The sequence below is a fragment of the Corvus hawaiiensis genome, chromosome 3 (genome assembly GCF_020740725.1).
Source record: "Corvus hawaiiensis isolate bCorHaw1 chromosome 3, bCorHaw1.pri.cur, whole genome shotgun sequence".
NCBI lineage: Eukaryota > Metazoa > Chordata > Aves > Passeriformes > Corvidae > Corvus > Corvus hawaiiensis.
The window spans coordinates 24,730,832-24,748,827 of NC_063215.1; the positions used below are offsets into that span (position 1 = coordinate 24,730,832).

The 17,996-nt window shown below is 38.7% G+C and overlaps 1 protein-coding gene across 3 annotated transcripts in view; it reads left to right on the top strand.

The window, feature by feature from the left end:
* AGPAT5 (1-acylglycerol-3-phosphate O-acyltransferase 5) overlaps nucleotides 1-17,996 on the top strand; it is a 55,986-nt gene that overhangs the window by 34,266 nt on the left and 3,724 nt on the right. For all 3 annotated transcript variants that reach the window (XM_048297217.1, XM_048297215.1, XM_048297216.1), the window contains 2 exons: nucleotides 2,932-3,093; nucleotides 17,307-17,430. In XM_048297217.1, the coding sequence (XP_048153174.1) occupies nucleotides 2,932-3,093; nucleotides 17,307-17,430 (286 nt within the window). The remainder of the gene's footprint in view (nucleotides 1-2,931; nucleotides 3,094-17,306; nucleotides 17,431-17,996) is intronic.

Below are 17,996 nucleotides of genomic sequence, written 5' to 3' on the forward strand. Positions count from 1 at the left end.
GGTGAAATGTGGTAATGCTAATATAATGCACATGAGTATTCTTCATTTAGAGCTGAGGATTTTTATTGTTTTCATTTTAAAATGTGGTGCGTGCACATCAGGGGTGGAAAACAACTAACAAAGCCCAACTAAAAATGTGGATGGCCTTCCTGTACTGAGCAGCTCTTTGAGTTTTTTGGCCTGGATGAATGGAAGAGGATGGCAATCTTTTACATAGAATTGTACTTAGCTACTGTTACATGTTACTTCACCCTGGTGAGGTTAGATAAGTGATGTTTTGTTTAGTGTCTTTTTGTTAGTTTGTGTTTAGATTAAAAATTCAATTCTATAGATGTTCATGATTTGGGCCTTTGTACTTGCCAAAGTAATTGCATTTCATTCCATTTTCTTGCAGACTTTCTGAAGTAATTCTGCATCTTACAATAATGTAGTAAATGGATGATATTTGAAGTATCATTGCTTACGATATTTCATCAGATTTTCTTTTTTTTTTATGTCTATCATTCAAAAGTTAGAAGAGCGAAGCTATGGCTTTTTAAGGTAGAGCATTACAATATTAGTAGTATCTAGTTCATTTTCTTTGGCATTTAAAATAAAATCTCATGACCTTAAGTGCTTTGACAGAGGGTCCTAACTGTATTGCACAACATTAAAAACAGTTTAAGCATAGTGTGTTTTGTGAATTGGATGCAGGCAGCTTGCCAAGGTAACTATACTGTAACTACTTGGATTTAAATTCTTTTATGTTGATTTTAGCAAAGATCATAAGTAATTGCAAGAATATGTGGTAATGCTTTTATAAAATTGATTCTTTAAAAGGATGTGCTGAACTGGTGTTGCTGCATGTTTATCATGCACTGTAGTGTTTCTGAATAATGGATTATGGACTTTTTTAATTGATTTTATTTAGATACATAATCATGTTGTTCTTAAACTCTGAAGAGCTCACTGACAGCATGTGGAATAAGAATGGCTTATTCTACAGTTGCACTTCACAGATTGTCACTGACCATCTTCATCACCAGAACTGGCCATGGATTAAAAAAAATCAGCAGTTAATAGTCACAGATACCTAACTTAATTATTTGTCTAGAGGATTCAATTCTCACTGAATTTTCCCTTTTTCTTCCTCACCGTAATAGTTTGGTGAAGGGGAAGATGAGTTGGGCAGGAAAGGAATGACAGTGTTTTTAGAATATGTTTGGGAATTTGGCTCAGCAAGAGTTGTGTTGAGTGTCATGTCCACACTAATATCATTGCTGACACAGCACGAGAATATTCAGTGCTTCATTTACAGAGTAAATATTTTGAAACATAACATAATTAGCTGTTTGATGTAACAGTTCACAAGCTAAGAAAACACTACCACCATGTTATGCTTCAAAATATTTACATGATCCATATAACATTTTGCATAGACAGTTATCACTACTGCCAGTAAAGCATGGAACAATGGCTTCAGAAGGAGTGCTGGTAAACAGCCTTTTATCTTTGCATTCAGACAAGGAGGTTCTTACCAAATAGTAAGAAATCAAGATAGTGATTCATACTGAAATTTTCAACTCCTAAGAATGTTAGAGTGATGTAGAAACTAGCATTATCTTACAGTGTTCACTAGATGTTTCCACAATTTTAGATCAAAGTGTGTTTTACCCAGCAAGGGAATTCAGCACAAAATCAGGACATAATATATAGTCTTTTGAATTGATTTTGCAAGCAGAAAGGTATCAAAAGCAATACCACAATACTTTGGTTTAGAAAAATTTCCTGTTCACCTACCAGGAACCAGTGGATTCATGAATGGATGGTTCTTTAAAAAAGGACTGAAGAGTAAGCCAATGAAAAATAGGCTAGAAATGAAAAACCACAGTTTTATTCTGATACTTCTCAGTGAGAAAGATACACATAGAAAAACAGTGAAAATTTTTACATAGTATGCTTTCTTTTTCTAGAAGCCCTTTCAAGTAAATGTGGAAGAGCTGTGTTCAGGTCAAGAAAAGGTTTTGGGTTTGGGTTTATTTGTTTGCTTGTTTTCATTTTGAAAGTTATTGTATATTAAAATTCTGGAAAGGGAACCAGGTTTATGCTTTTGAGCCCAGTGTGTTATGTTCTTAAGTATGCTCTAAGTGGAAGTGGTTAACTGAAGTAAACACGGATATGAAGTGCTGTTGTTAAGACATGTGGAGTGATGTTAAACCTGACGTTCTTGTGTCCTTGACATATCAATCTTTGTGGCTTGGCCTGGAAAAGTTAAAGATAAAAGTTGATTTCTGTCACTACGAGTTTGTCAGTAGCCAAGTCAATTGTAACAGATTGTTTGCAGGGAAGCACAGAATATTTTCTCCTTGGTTTTGGTTCTCGGTGCTGTATTTTCCCCCATTGCTACTAAATTTTCTGCTGGGATAGTGAGTAGGTTAGGATTCAGTATGTTCACTAAATTGGTTTTCCTTGGGAAGTAAAATGCTGGATGAGCATTAGGTGTGCTTAAAATTCTCTGTGATTATCTGTGAAATCTGTTTCTGATACAGAATTTCAGAAGGTGATGCTATGTGTGTTTAGTATTTCTCAGATAATTTGCTCTTTTTTTAACCTCAGTTGGACACACATAAACAGTAAAGAGAAGTGCTGTTTCATCAGTCATGAGCCACATTAAAACCATCACTGCTTCTAGTGAGGAGTGGTAAAAAGGGCCCTCTTACTGAGCGCCCTTCCTATTGTTAATTTAGGATTTCTGTTTCATCTTCTACATGTGTTCAGTAGAGCATAAGCACTGAGTACACATGCACATTCAACTGAGAATTGAAATTGAAAATAAACCTCTTGTGATTTTGAAGGGAGATGCTGATGTTCCTTGGCATGATGTTCCTTTTGTGAATGTAGTCCAGTTTACTTTCAAACACTGTAATTATTTTTGGTTTTTTTCCCCTCTAGGACTTGCTATATTAAAGCATGTGCTGACTCCACGCGTGAAGGCAACTCATGTAGCCATTGACACAATGAAAGACTATCTGGATGCAGTGTATGATGTGACTGTGGCTTATGAAGGTACTGTGGACCACAAAGGGCAAAGAAAACTGGCACCATCTATGACAGGTGAGTTGAGGCCTATTAGACATGCTATAGCCATATGCTTGCTCATATACAGAACCAACTTCAGGTGCTTTGAAACGCTCTGAAGATAATCTTCACAGAGCTTCAGCCATCCTATGGCCCCTTGGTAGGGCATCGTTCTAGTGACTGGGCTTTACAGGAGTTACCTGTGACATTCCTGCCCTCTGCCTCTCTATTCCAATTCCAAATACAAGTGCTCTTGCAGTCAAAGGGAACTTGGAGCCATAGGCAGCAGATTCCATTTACCTTCATGTTTCTTCTAGCACTGGGATTTGGCATCATCCTAAATTCTCTCTCTCTCCCTCTGCTGTGCTACATATGTACACATGTACATGTAATTGCTGAAATGCACATTTTAAAGGGAAAATATGTAGCAGTAGTATTTTACTGACAATTTTTCAAAGTGCTGCACATAGCCACTAATCTTACAAACACTCAACAGCATTTTATGTAAGTGGGCTTCACTTGCTTTAGTATTTTAAACCACCTACAGGACCTTAAGAAAATCAAATAGATGGGGTTTACATTCCTTGAGTTATCTAACCAGAAAACATGTTCTGGGGTTTCTGCTGGGGAAAACTCAGGGACAGAGAGCTTCAGGGTTTGCTGTTTATTATGCTTGGTGGTGAACTGATAATTTATTCTTAAGTAAATAATTTGCCTGCACTGCTACTGGAGTGCCAGATCATCTTTCTTTCCATTTGTAGTTGCTGTGTTACTCAGCCATATCTGTGCCTGACTGTCTGTTGCTGGCTGGCTCAAAGTGGCACTTTTGAGTCTCTTGCACTACCAATACCAAGTGGGAAAAAACAGCCACAGTAGTTCCAAAGAACCGTCCAGATTTTTGGGCAAGGGATCAGTGTCGACTGAGGGACTTGCAGGGAACTTCTTATCTAACTCTCTGCTCCTCAGCTCACCCAATGACACTGGGACTTGTTCCTTCTGCTGCTAAAAATAGTTTGTAGTGCAGCTGTTTCCATGTCATTTCATTAGGAGGTGTAACTCCTTGAGTCACATGAACTGCTTCCCAGGTGCTAGTTGATTAGAAGTTCTGGAATTGTCTATTTTTACATTTTCACCTTGTTTAAAATTCTTTTGGATAGGTGAGAAACAAAACTGTCAACGCTGTATATTAATTCAACACTTGTTCTGTACTGTAATGTCTTAGGATGGTTTTATTTTATGTATATTTTGTTCCTAATGGGCATTTTTTATGTCAAAAGTTCTTTTTATGATTTAAAGTTCTTTATTTTTTTTAAATGCCTTCTGACCTTTTTACAGTACCTTTTGAAGACTGAGCAGCCTCCCTTTTGTCCCATCACCCAACCCTTTCTAAGACTCCCTTCAAAACAAATAGGATTGTTTCTCCTTCCCTGCAGCATATCTTGTTTCATGACTTAATTACTAGGCAGTTTCAACCATTCTCATGCTGAACTTCTCACTGCCTAATGGTTAATTAAACTATTAAAATGTCATTACCTAATAACAAGATGGCAAATGTTCAAATTCCTTACAAGACCTCTTCACCTATTGAACCTTACAGTTTGCATGAAGCATGATATAATTAAGGAAGGGGAACCAACAAGGTGAATTTCCCTGTTGGCTGTTTTTTGTGTTTGTGTCAAGCAGGAATCAGATGCTTTGGGGTGGCCACTCCACATCCAGCCTTTTGGAGCCTCCATGGCAGCAGTCCAGGCATATCTTTCAGCCAGGCTAGGGGTAATTACTGGCTGAGCCTTGGGTAAAAATAAGGCAGTAATACAGAATGAAGTGCAGCCAACCAGCTGTTACCCCTTACAGAGCAGATAAATTATATATCCATGATAGATCAACGTAGCGTTCCACGCTATTGTGGCAGTCACATGTATTCCATATAATACAAATTATGTAGATTAAGAATACTTTATGAATTACCATGTGGAACATAGTTGTCATTCTTTTAGGCTCTCCAGACACAAAGTGGCAGACAAACAATTTCTGTTTTAAGAGATCATTTCACCATTTGTTATGCAGAAGTCGAGCAACTGGTCTGTCAGGAATATAACAAGAATTGAATTAGGCATACTTACGCATTTGACATTTTTTAGCATTATTTCCCTTTTACAGTGCTAAAATGAGTTATGCACACGTGAAAAGGACATCTTATTTCATATGAATATTTCATATTTGTGTCAGTGCTGGTTGAGAATTTTGTTTTTCATTCTCATCGGAATAAAATGGCAGTGCAATCCTGGTAACTTTTAAAAGATAAGGTTGACATGTCTTTTTCAATCTAGCAACACTGATTGAAATTTATTGCATGGAAAACAAAGTTCTGATAAACACAACTTTAGTTGAGGACTTTATTTCCCATACTGTGACATTTCCCATGTGAGTGAAATCTAAATTCCACAGAGATATAGTGTTTCTTGAAATGCATTTTGCTTTCAGTTCTATAAATCTCGATTCCTCAGAAGAGCCTGTGCCATTTCAGGAAAAACCCATGCTTACCTGGGACATCATCAGCTCTTGGCTGCTGTCTTCAGTAGTAAACAAAGCAGGTTAAAAAGAAAATTTTAGTGACTGTGAGGAGCACTAGCACACTTTGTCTGAGAAATTGTGTTAGCAAACTGTGAATGGGAAAAAAATTCTGAAGAAAAAGTGAATTGCTTTTTAAGTTTTGTAGTATGCAACTCTAGGTCTAAATAGTCTTTCTTAACAAAATTCAATTTTAAATTTTTTTTTTTAAGTCCAGCAAGCTGAAATATCATAATGTTGACTTGCTCAATAGGATTAAAACAAAGCATAGTATACTAGCAGCTGGCAAACAGACATTTCACCGTGAGAACAACAGTGAATGCCAGACATACCTGATGTAATGGTGCCATTTTAGAGCAGGCAAATTATTATAGTATATACTTTCAAATGTGTTGAACTTTTTGTCACTGCTTATGCATGTAAATATTTTTTTGGCTCTTTCCAGTGGCAAGTTTGTTTTAGAAGACATCAAATTTGATTAGTCTTCAACAGTGACTAAGATTAGATTAGCTTTACACAGCGATGTTGCTTTCTGCTGTTGTTTCACATCCAGTTGTAACCAATGGATGGATTTTTTTCCTACCATTTATTCATTCCCTTTCATTACAAGTTTGGAACTTGGTACGTTTCCAGTGGAAGTTTATCCAGCACATGGCAGCCTTTCTAAAGAATAGCGATTTCCCACAGGCTTGTCCCCTCTCTCTCACTCCTGAAGATGGCTTGTCCACATCATTAATGACAGAACATCATGGCCTGCCTGGGGAGGACCACGCTGCTAGGGAGTATATATTTATGGTCATTAGAATAAGATGCAAATAATCATATGGGCACTGTGGCACAGCTGAAGGACATCTCAGGTACTGAAATCTGGAAGAACTATTTGGAACAGAAAAGGATGAGGAGAAACTCTTGTGCTGAATTTGTTGATACTGTTTTACTACACTGTCATCAAGTGAAAAGCAGAAATAAGTTTGGGAAGAAAGGATGAGAACCTAGTTTTCCCCCTTCTGAATAAATGTGCTAAGCGTTCACATCCAGCTTTGTCTGGTGTTAAGGGGCAGGTCTCGTGGGACGTGGGAACTGTTATCATTCTTGCACCTGAAAGAGCATTATGTACACATCTACATCTTTATTATTCTGCCTGAAGGCTTTAGCATAACCAGATGGTATTTATCTGTTCATTGTAGATGAAAGAGTGTGTGAAATACCAGCATGTGACAATGATAAACACTGAATAAAAATAGCAAAGTACATATAGACTCTGTCTTAGAGAAGTCAGAGGAATTCTTGAGAATTATTGACTCTGCTGTATATCAGTTCCAGAACAAACAGTTTGAAAGCCTGTGTGTGTGTGTATTTCTGAAGATCTGTACATCACTTTGATCAGTGTGATTTGAGGAGGTCAGACTGGCCTAACTTCCCTCAGGGAAAATACACTTTTCCAAAAGCTTACACTTTTGTTAGGACCCAGTTAGGGAAGTACAAGACTATAGAAAAGGAACTGGAGCAATGTAAAACAGTCTTTGTCTGGACTGTGGCCCAGATTTGTTCACATCAATTGTCTTTCAAGGTCCAAAGAATGATAAGAAGCACATGGTTACAGATGTGTTGAAAGAATTAAAAAGCTAAATTATTAAGCTGATAAACAGTAAAAGAAGTATAAAACAGTCCAAAGTAAGTTTTATAGTGATGAAATGACTCATAATCTCTTCAGATCTCTGCTAGCTGTCATGTTCTATTGCATGAAAGAATATTGAAGAGCAAATGTCATTTATTTTAGAGTAACCAAAGAAAGGATGTAGATTAGACCCCAGGCTGGACATTAGCACTGGTAAAATTTGTATCAAGTGTAGGATGGCTTTTTAGCATGTACAGTAAGCCTCACATCAAGAACTTGTCATTCTGCATCTGTTCAAGAAGAATTTAAGTAATAATTACCTTTCATATTTCAATATGTAAAATTTACATTGAGATGTTTGGAGGAATTTTGATAACAACAGTAGTTGGCAACATAGTTCTGTGGGGGTTGGATTAGATGATCTCCAGAGGTTCCTTCAAACCCTAAAAATTCTGTGATATTCTATACAACATTTTTCTTTTAAAGGAAAACCCTAGTTTTATTTTGTGCAAAATGTTAAAATAAAACTTTTTTAATAACATGATTTCACCAGATACCACAGAGTAAGTAAACTGTCATTCAGTTTTAACTGAATGCATTTTCACTTGTCCTCCATAAGACTAGATCTGTCATTTTAGACCCCCTGTAATTCCCTATTAGAAGTAGTCTGAGTAACATGAAAACCTGTCTGTTAATTTGGGGATGACTTATTTGTAGTGGCACTTTCAACACAGATGAGGGCATATGTATCAATATTCTGCAGATAAGGACAGTCTGGGTAAATGCAAAGTATTTTCATACTGTAAGAATTAAACATTGTACTTCTGGTCAAAAACAACACATCACCAAAGAGCAGCATCAGTTTATGGGAACATATGAAAGCCTTGATGTAGTTCATCAGAAAAAATGAAGGTCAGTCTGAGCATGAGTAGCACCTCTGCTTCTTTATCCATCTGAAAACAAGGACACAAAGATGTCAACTGTATTTGGAATTCCTGTAGCTCAGTTTGTCTCCACCATCACCCAAACTCGGATGCCTAGGGAGGAATGCAAGATTCAGGTGACCCTAAATGATTCTAACTTTTGCCAAATCACAGACACCTGTGGGTGCTGCAGCTGTGTGTGCTGCATCTGTGTGTGCTGCATCACACCCCCTGGGTGGGGGTAATGACCCCCTGCAGCTCCCTCTGAGCCCCAGGCATGTGTTCTCTGATTGTAAACCAGATTATTGTGTATCTCAGTTATTCCCAAGCAGCTCTTACTGAAGGTAGGCACCTGTAGTGCATCTGTAGCTTCCCTTTGGGAATTTGTGCACTGAAAACACACAGTCCTCAGGAAACCTCTGCTGCACAAGAGGCTCTTGAAAGTATTTACACTGGAGATTCATAAAATTACCCTGCACCCTGGACCTCATGCACATGTGAGAGGAAGCATTCCACTCCCCAAGCAGCATTTATTTACAAAGGCTCAAGGAACTCCTGATCTTTATGCATAAGTGTATCTAAACCCTAAGGATAACAAAAACAACTTTAACTTCTTCACACTGTCAGGTTTGGCCAAAAATATGTTGCTGCTTTGAGAGTCTGTGTTTATTTTTGGGGGTTTTTATGCATCACAGTCCTTTTCTTCTACTCTGGTGCTATTCTCTGTTTATCAAAACAGACTGTCTGAAAGAAAGGCAAAAACATCAATCCTAGCAGTACTGGCATAGTTCCTAACAGATCCTGGTTTTTTGCTAGAGAGAAGATAGTTCTGAGCTGGTCCACTCCTTGTGTCTTTTGTTGCCTTTTTTTCTTACTTGCATAGTTTGAATTTTTTTTTTCACTTCTGAAACTGTAAAGATGTTCCAGGGAAGATACAGGTATCTCCTAAATTTGCTCATTTTCAGCTAGCAGTGGTGGGATACCTTTTAGATGTAATCCACAGACCTAACCTGATCTAGGTTCTGTTCCTGGCAGCCTCTTGATCAAAACTGTTACAGTTTTGTAGGAAACCTCCTGCTAATTTGGCCAACATGCAGTATTTACATATTGATACAGAGTAGTACAAAGGCCAGAGTGCATCTGTTAGAATAACAGCTTAAAGCCACTTAAAGATTGTTTCAGTGAGCTATAATGAGCAAGTATGGTAGGTCTTCATCAGAGACCATCTTGGATCAGCAAGACAACTGACAATGACATGCTGCTGCTCTCCAGTGCTAATATCAGTATGGCTAACTATAGATACCATTTTCTAATAATAATTTTAAAATATTCTTTAGATCTCAGCATCTTCAGGAAGATACAGACAAGTGATTATTTACCCTTGAATTTGTAGGATTTGTGGAGCTATAGTTTTTACCTGCCATCTTCAGGATTTATTTATATCTATATCTATTTTTTTTTTTAAAACTGTCGTATCCTTCCTTCTGCTTCCCTTCTCCAAACTGAAAATTTGGCCTTTTTAATGTCTCCTTGTTTGTAATGGAGGTACTTCTCCTCCTTAAATGTTTTAGTTGGTCTTTTCTGTGGCCTTCTCTGAGTCCACTACATCCTCCTTCAGATACAGAGACTGGAAGTGCATGCTGTATTTAAAATGTGGATTCATAATCTTTATCTGTAGAGTGACTCTCTTTGCCTTGTTCTCGATGTCCTTCCTCAAGCTGCCCAGTATTTGGAGGATTTGGGGCTGCTGCTGAGAGGATGGTTTCACAGAAGGGTCAGCAACTCCCAGATTGTAACCACCAATTCCAAGTTAAGCGTCATGTAATCAGGGTTTTGGTTATTTTTTTTCCCTATGTTTGTTTACGCTGAAGCTTGGCTGCCGCATTTTCACCCTGTTTGTTCAGCTTTGAGATCGTTTTGAAGTTCAGCCAACATTTGACTACCCAAAAGAGCTCAGGGTCTTCTGAAAGAGATGTGAAAGACTGGAGCATTCACCGTTTGCTTCCTTCTTCATCTCATCAGTCATGAGACAGAGTAAAACCAGTCCTGGCACTGATCCTCAGAGGACCCCAGTCGCCGAGTCTTTTCCATCCCTAAGTCCTTCCATTTGCTTCCGCTCCTTTAAGCAGCTTTTGGTCTATAAAACATCATTTCCTCTAATCCCATGGCAGCTTAATTTCTTTAATAGCCTTCAGTGTGGAACCCTGTCAGGGGCTTTATGAAAATTCAAATATATCATGTCCAGTGAATCCCCTTTATCCGCCTGGTCCTTGACACTGTTGTAGAAATCCAGCAAGTTGGTGGGACAGGATTTCCCTTTACAGAATCCACACCAAATCTTTTTCAACAGACTGTGATTATCCATGTGCTCAGTGATTTTGTTACAGACCTGTTATCTTACCCAGTGATGTAAGACTCTGGTCTGTATTTCCCAGCATCATCTCTAAAGTCCTTGTTTGTAGATGGGAAACTCCCTATTTTTCTGGCACAATGGCTGTTTGTGCTGATAGGTTACGCATCTTTGTTTTTAAATTCCACATTTGAGAGCTTCTAGATGAATGCTGTCTGGTCTTGGTGACTTCCTGACATCTGACTTGTTTGTTTATATTTAGTCTAATACTTTCTGTATGTTTACTTATTGATCTAGTTCCTTTGAATGATCTGCTACAAAGAATGCAATGGGTGTAGGAATCAAACATTTTCGACAAGAAAGAATGATGCAAGCAAATATATGAAATATATGAAATATGATGAAAAATATATGAGCTTCTGTTGCAAGGGCTTATACTTGACCATGAGTGCTGCTCTTCACACTTTAGTCATCCAGCAACCCCACCAGTGTCTTATCAAGTTTACTGCTTTTAATATACTGAAAAAAAGTTAAAATAGAGCACCCTTTCCATTTTTCAAGTTCATTTTTAGTCCTCTTAAGTTTACATTTACATTTGGCATGAGCAGTTTTGTGGCTTTTCCTTACTTGGACAAGCTTTCCATTCCTCAAAGCAGAGAAGGTAGGAGTATAATGGTAGCCTCCTTGATTTTCTCTTTAAAGCCATACAGATGTTTTTCAGACCCACACAGGCTTTTCCTTTTGCAGAGTTACACATGTTTTATGTGAGTTTCTATTACAAGTTTTTCTGGGATTTGGTGTTTGGTGGGTTTTTTAGTAGCCTCCAGGTTGCCTTTTTTTTGGACTGTGTATTTTAGGGTGTTTTGACACTTTGCCTTCCCTCCCATTGTGTACTTCCTTTAATTCACAAAATCATTAAAGTTCGAAAAGACTTCCAAGATCATGAAGTCCAATCTTCAACCAAACACCACCCATGCCCACTAAACCTTATCACAAAGTGCCACATCTGCTTTTTTTTTGAACACTTCCAGGGATTGCAACTTCACCACTTCCCTGGGCCAGCCTGTTTCAATGCATGACCACTCTTTCAGTGAAGACATTTTTCCTAATATCCATACAGCCTGAACTTCCCATAGTGCAATTTGAGGCCATTTTCCCTTGTCCTATCACTAGTTGCCTGGGAGAAGAGGCAACCCCCAAGAATTCTGCATTTCTGTGCTGGATTCTTTTTCTACAACACTGAAATTAATTGTATTGTGGTTGCAGAGCAAGACCACACCAGGAACAGCATCTTTTTCTTGTGGGTTTTCTTACTTACTAGTTCTTTCAGGAAACAATTTTTTTTTTTCCCCTCTGGTGTTTTTGCCCAATTGGTTGATTCATTTTGGTTTGTGTTTATTTGGGATTTTTTCCCCTCCTCATCCTGCTGAAGTATCAATGCAGTTCAGTGAAGGTAGCTGGAATCTCACTCTCCTGCTGTCAGTCCTGAACTTGCAGATCTCAGTCCAGCTTCACAGTTTCTGCTCACTATTATTAAACTTACTTGGAAGTAATTTAATTATTTATCTAATATATATTCTAGTAGAGTCTGGATTTTCCATCCACAAGGACTTTATTGTGCTTTTGTCTCCTTATTATATAAAGCTATTAGACTTCTATATAATCGTTCATGCACACTACCCTACCTTCATTTGAACATCCTCTTCCGTCATTCCTAGAAGTCTGGTAGTCTGGTAACAGTGCCCACTCCTGCAAGCCCACCAGGATACCTGCCTTACAGGAAGGAGTCATCTCTTAGTCCCAGTAATTCTTGTTCTGTCTTTGTATTTAGGCTTCTCATGTTGGTACAGAGGCACTTCTGAACTTTGCCATCACAATGAATTTTAGCCGCATCCACCTTATGTTACATCCATCTGAACAAGTTGCTTTTTCTGACTTTCAGTCTTGCCCAACTACCAGTTGAAACAGTCTCCAGTTTTTCAGTTTTCACGGCCAGCACCCTGGCTTAATAATGATTCAGGTGCATCCCATTTCTCACTTCAAAACATCCCCCATCTCCTGAGCTGTATGCTCCTTACACTGTGCCCCTTGTGCATGCATGGGGGCACTGATCTCTGTGTGCCTGTCAGGCCTTGCACAGGGGATTGGCAGTGTTCCTGAGAGCACTATTCCTCAGGTCCAGGCTTGTTTCCTGGCTGCCAGCTTCAGTCTAGGCTGCATAACATCTCCTCCACGCATCCCTACATCCGCAGTACCCGCAGGTGCTGGCGCTGCTCCTCTGCTGCTGCCTGGGGCAGTTCCTGCGATCACCCTCGGCTGGCCCAGGGTGTTTGCTTTCCTGTCTAGTGCCACTTTGCTCTACTGCTGCTTTATTTTGTTAGAGCAAGTAGTGAAATAGTTTTCTGTCAGCTCGACTTGGGATGATGGAAAGCATGAAGCTGAGAAGCAATGCAGCACTTAAATTCATGTTTGTTTTGCTGTTTAATTGTCAATTTGGGGTACAAAGTAAATGGAAGTGGAGAGATGGGTTTTCTTTTTTTAAGAGGAGATAGTTTACAAATTGCTTTGGTAGCTGAACACTGAAGTCCAGACTAATGCAAGTTTAAGAAGTGGAGAAAGCATCTACAGTTCAGAGGAATGTCTCTGCTGTCGTGGTTTTGCCTGTAAAACTATACAAACCACAACACACAATGTTCTCTTACTGAAGAGATGTATTTTTACACATTTGAAATGCTAGTTACTTAGAATAAATACACCTTATTCAGATTTTATTTTCCAATGATATCACTATCAGTAGATCACAAACATTACTGAAATCTGTTAAAACAGGAAAGATTTGGGGACTCTTTAAGTGGACAAAATTAAGTCAGGCCTCAGTTTGTCTGTTCCTAATTTTGAAGGACTTTGGCAACAATTACATTTCAGTAGAAGAGCCAATGTAGGAGGTTGAAACCTGAGCTACTTTATTGCTGTCATATTTAAAGTGCATATAAAAATAGACTTCATTAGTAACTGAAAACTGGAATATCTGTTTAACACCACTGTCACTTTCTTAAGGGACAAGGCAAATAATTTGGAGTGGTGAAATGAACTTCCATGGTTCAGAAGGGGAAGGTGGTCTGAGGCCACTTTTTTGTCCCTTCTCAGTTACAGATATGTCTATGTTTCGGAACTTCTCTCCTCCCTCATTTTTCCTGGTAATGCTGGTAATTCCAAAGATAGTTAATTGGCTTTTTAAGGTGAGGAGTTGAGAACTGAAAGAATTTTGTGGGAGCCCCAAATATTGGTTTGCAATTAAAAATGCTGTGGATTCAGTTCCTTTCCTGGAGGCTGTTGCACCTCATTTGTTAATCCCAGTGCTGCAGTGAATCCCCCACTGCAGCCCTGTGTTAGTGTGAATTCTGTCCCACTGAAGGAGGAATGCAGTGTCACAGCTCAAGAACAAAAAATACTCAATCCACTTTATTTTTTTCAATTCTTTCCTTCTGCTGTGCTTGGTCACTAAAAGCATTACAAACATTCTCTGCTTGTATCTGTTATTTAGCCAGATAGAAAGTTTTATTAGGAAATTATCTCCCACACAAAAGTCCATTTGGCTCCCATACAAGTTGTTAGTGTTCATTTAACCCAAATTGTACAGGGTTCTTGACTAATGCTGTCCCCAACATAATGTTTGCTTGTAATGCATTATTTGCATTTCTCTTTTGTCTCTTGTTCAGGCTTGCTTGTTCCTGCTGTTAATTATAACAAATTCTGGCAAGTTTAGGAATCTGAAAAGCCCATCAGATGTTGGCCTTAAGGGCTAGTGTCCCTGAAGTTGGATGTAATTTGCGCATAATAAATTGCTTCAATAAGATTTTGTTTCTTAGCTTAATTACATAAGTCTTTTGGGAGTTAAGCTAATGTGAAATTAAGGGTCATGGGACCACCACAGACCTTTAGTGGTTATGGTGATAAAATCCAGCTGTTTCTTCTAAAAATCAACCTTCAGTATGTCATCCTTATCCACTGGTGCTCTTATGTGATTGCTGTGACACTGGAGATTAGGGGCAAAAAAGTTGGGTTAGTTGCATTTGACCCTCACATGAATTGGGTAATTAAATACTAGTCAGATTACCTGACTTGCTTGACTGCATGCATTACAATGTCATCTGCAGATGTCCTGAATACCCAGGCTTTGGATAAAAGGACTTTGAATCGATGTGTGGGAATCATGACCTTCCCCAGGGTAGCACCTGAAGTAGCAGATCACACAGCCCTCAGTGAGGCTGAACTAAGTCAAACTCAAAAGGGAGAGTGAGGTTGTGGGGGAAAGCACTGGGATTCACAAAGGTGGGAAATAATGACAAACCTTTAGGATCTTCACATACAGGGATTCAATTTAGACTGGCTGAAGAACACCAGAGTGGGAAGTGGTAAGAATCAACTTGCATTGGAACTTGGGCATAAGGTAGAAAGCTAGAAGCAACACTCAAGTATTTGAGGAGGGGATTTTGTTGTCCAAGCAGATTTGTAGAATTGCTACACTTCAGCTTTGGTGGGGGAAGGTGTTTCTTTTGAAATACTTATGTCTTGAGTTTTGATTGGTTTCTAATTTTCCTTAATAATTTATAACTGAGTTATAAGTAACATCAGTAAAGACTTGATTGTTCCTATGCAGAACAACCCATGTGCTATGAAGCAAACGAAACATACACTATACAATGCACAGAATGTTTTAAGTATCTTTTAAAGCTGGATCTTCAGCTCTAACTGAATATGCATACCTTAGATGTTTTTTATAGGAGTCTAGTACAGAAAAAGACCATATATCTGGCTTCCGGGCTTTTGATTTCTAGATACAGTTTTGCATATTGTTAGAATGTTCCACTTCATAGGTAATGCCACTCAAAAGAGGATTTGTACATCAATGAACATCATAAGCATTGAAGGCATGGATAATACATCTGTCATTTTAAGATATTAATAGTATGCTTTTAGATGCTCATACAGTCAATGACCTTCATGTAGTGGCCTTGATAGCATCCTTAGAGAAACAGCCCTGCAAAATCCTTTCTTCACATTAAAGCAAGAGGACAGTCTGCTTTTAGATAAATGACCGGTGATTTTTTTGTGGTTAGTAAAAGCATTGCATATAAACCTGAAGAAAATCTCTGTGTGTACCATCATTCTGGACTCCAAATCCTTAGCTTGCCTGCCATCTAATAGCTGTAGGTAGGAGAAGGTTCTACCAGAAACCTCTTGGCAACAGCTGTGTTTGCAGCTCCATGGCCAAGAGATGGACTCATGCCTGGATGGAGCCCTCATCCAGCTCTCCAGCTGATGGTGTGAGGCCATATTGCTCCCTTTATGCTGTGCTTCGGTGAAGGGCTCTCCTAATCATTACATATTAATACATACCTTAGATGTTCATAAATCTGCATGATGTCCAGACAGAACCACACACAGCACCTTACAGATTTCTGCATCCAAGCACCTCAAGACTTTAGGGATCTCTTTATCTCTTCTCCTTCCCTCCCCCCTGCAAGCACACACACACACATTTGCATGAAAACAGGCTTTTAAAATTCCTTAAGGCAATTTCTAGTACGTGATAAGGACTGTTTTTACAGCGAAGTCCTTACTAATCAATAATCCTGTAAAGATGAAAAACAAATAGGGGGATATCTGCTTTGGCAGACAACAATAAAGATGTTCATGCTGTAACAATTTATTTGCACATTCATTCCTCCAGATACCCCTCACAGTTACGGGTCAAAGTCTTCTGTGCATCTGCACTGCTGTCCGAAAAATGTCAACAACCTAAAGGGACCACCCAGTCTGTGTTACATTTATTGCCTGTATGTATTGTAGGAAGGCACTTCTGGTCCCTTTTCAAAACAGGATGACTGTCCAAATTTCTGAGGACTTCCATCCTCACATCATGCAAATCTCTCCAGGGATGCTGTGGTTACTGCAGCACCCCTTGTTACTGATAAATGCAAGTGGTTACCAATACGCACTGCGCAGGATTTCACATTTACAATATGCAGTATAGTACTGTAGTCATGCCCACTATTTTTACCACTTGTTAGTTGTAAGAAATCCCACAAGGCCATTTGAGTAATGGAGTTTTGTTTGTCCTTAATGCTTGCTTGGTAAGTTTGTCTAGGGACAAATTGAGGAAATGGGGGGGGAGAGGGGTGCAATTTGCAATAGGGCTGTCTCAAGCTCTGTGAGACAGAAGAAAAATGAAGGGATACAAAATGGAAAGCAGCATTTGGTTCTGAGTCTTTTGCCCTATTACACTTTTTAATTATAGGTTATGGCTTAAATTGAAGCATACTTTCTCCTGGAAATGCTTTGGGATATCACTGTAATTCCAATTTTGTCATCCAGCAGCAAACAAAATTTAGATTTTAAAAAGGACAAGCAAAGAGGATTACTAGCTTTAAAAAAATTTCAGGATGGATAACTTTATGACATCAAAATTACTGCATTCCACACTGCTGAATGAGTAGCTTGCAACTGAGGTAGAGTGTAATGTTTTCAAGCACAGCCTTTTACAGTTAGCAAGGTTCATTTTAGGACAGTTCTTCCATGTTGTACCTGATAATGGTCCACCATTTCAAGTGTGTAGGCCAGATGGTTTATAAGTTCAGTGAAGTGCTCAGGATCCCAACATAAGGAGGGAAGGCCTTTTGAGCAGTGAAGTTAGGCTTCCAAGGCACTTACAGTCCGATTTTTTGGGTGTATTTGTAACTCAGTGTTTTTGTGACTCAGTTGTGTTGTTTTGCTCTCTTTTTAGAGTTTCTGTGTAAGGAATGCCCAAGAGTTCATATTTTCATTGACCGAATTGAACTGAAGGACATTCCAGAAGAGCAGATGTATATGAGAAGGTGGCTTCATGAACGTTTTGAAATAAAGGATAAGTGAGTAGAAATATGCAGAACTTTCTGTTTCAAGAATCTGTCTTATTTATTTTATATTAACAGATATAGCCATGATTTCTGTGTTATCAGCAGTGCCAGCTGTAGGGCTCTCTGAAGAGAGGTGATGTTGGTACTCCTATGCATATAATATAATATAATATAATATAATATAATATAATATAATATAATATAATATAATGTAATATAATATAACCTTGTGGTTAAGCCTTTTGCTCAGGAGGTTGGCATTGCTGGGGTTTTGACTTTCTTTAGATTGAAGAGGTGTGAGTCCATGTTCCAGGCAAGACTTGTATTCATCTGAATACTCTCCATTCATCTTCTCCTAGTTAAGTCCTGTGCAGGAATGTAAGATGCCTGTGGTAGGCAAACAAGAACAAGCAGTGTCATTCTGCCCTTGTAATCAGTGTTAAATTGGAGTGAGAGAGGGGTGGGTCTTGATCTAATCTCTTCTGCCATAATTGTTTACAAATCTTTCATCCAGACAGCAACTGGATAAAAACACAGTTAACCCCAAAATTCCTGCCTTCACTGGGGAAACGAGGTGA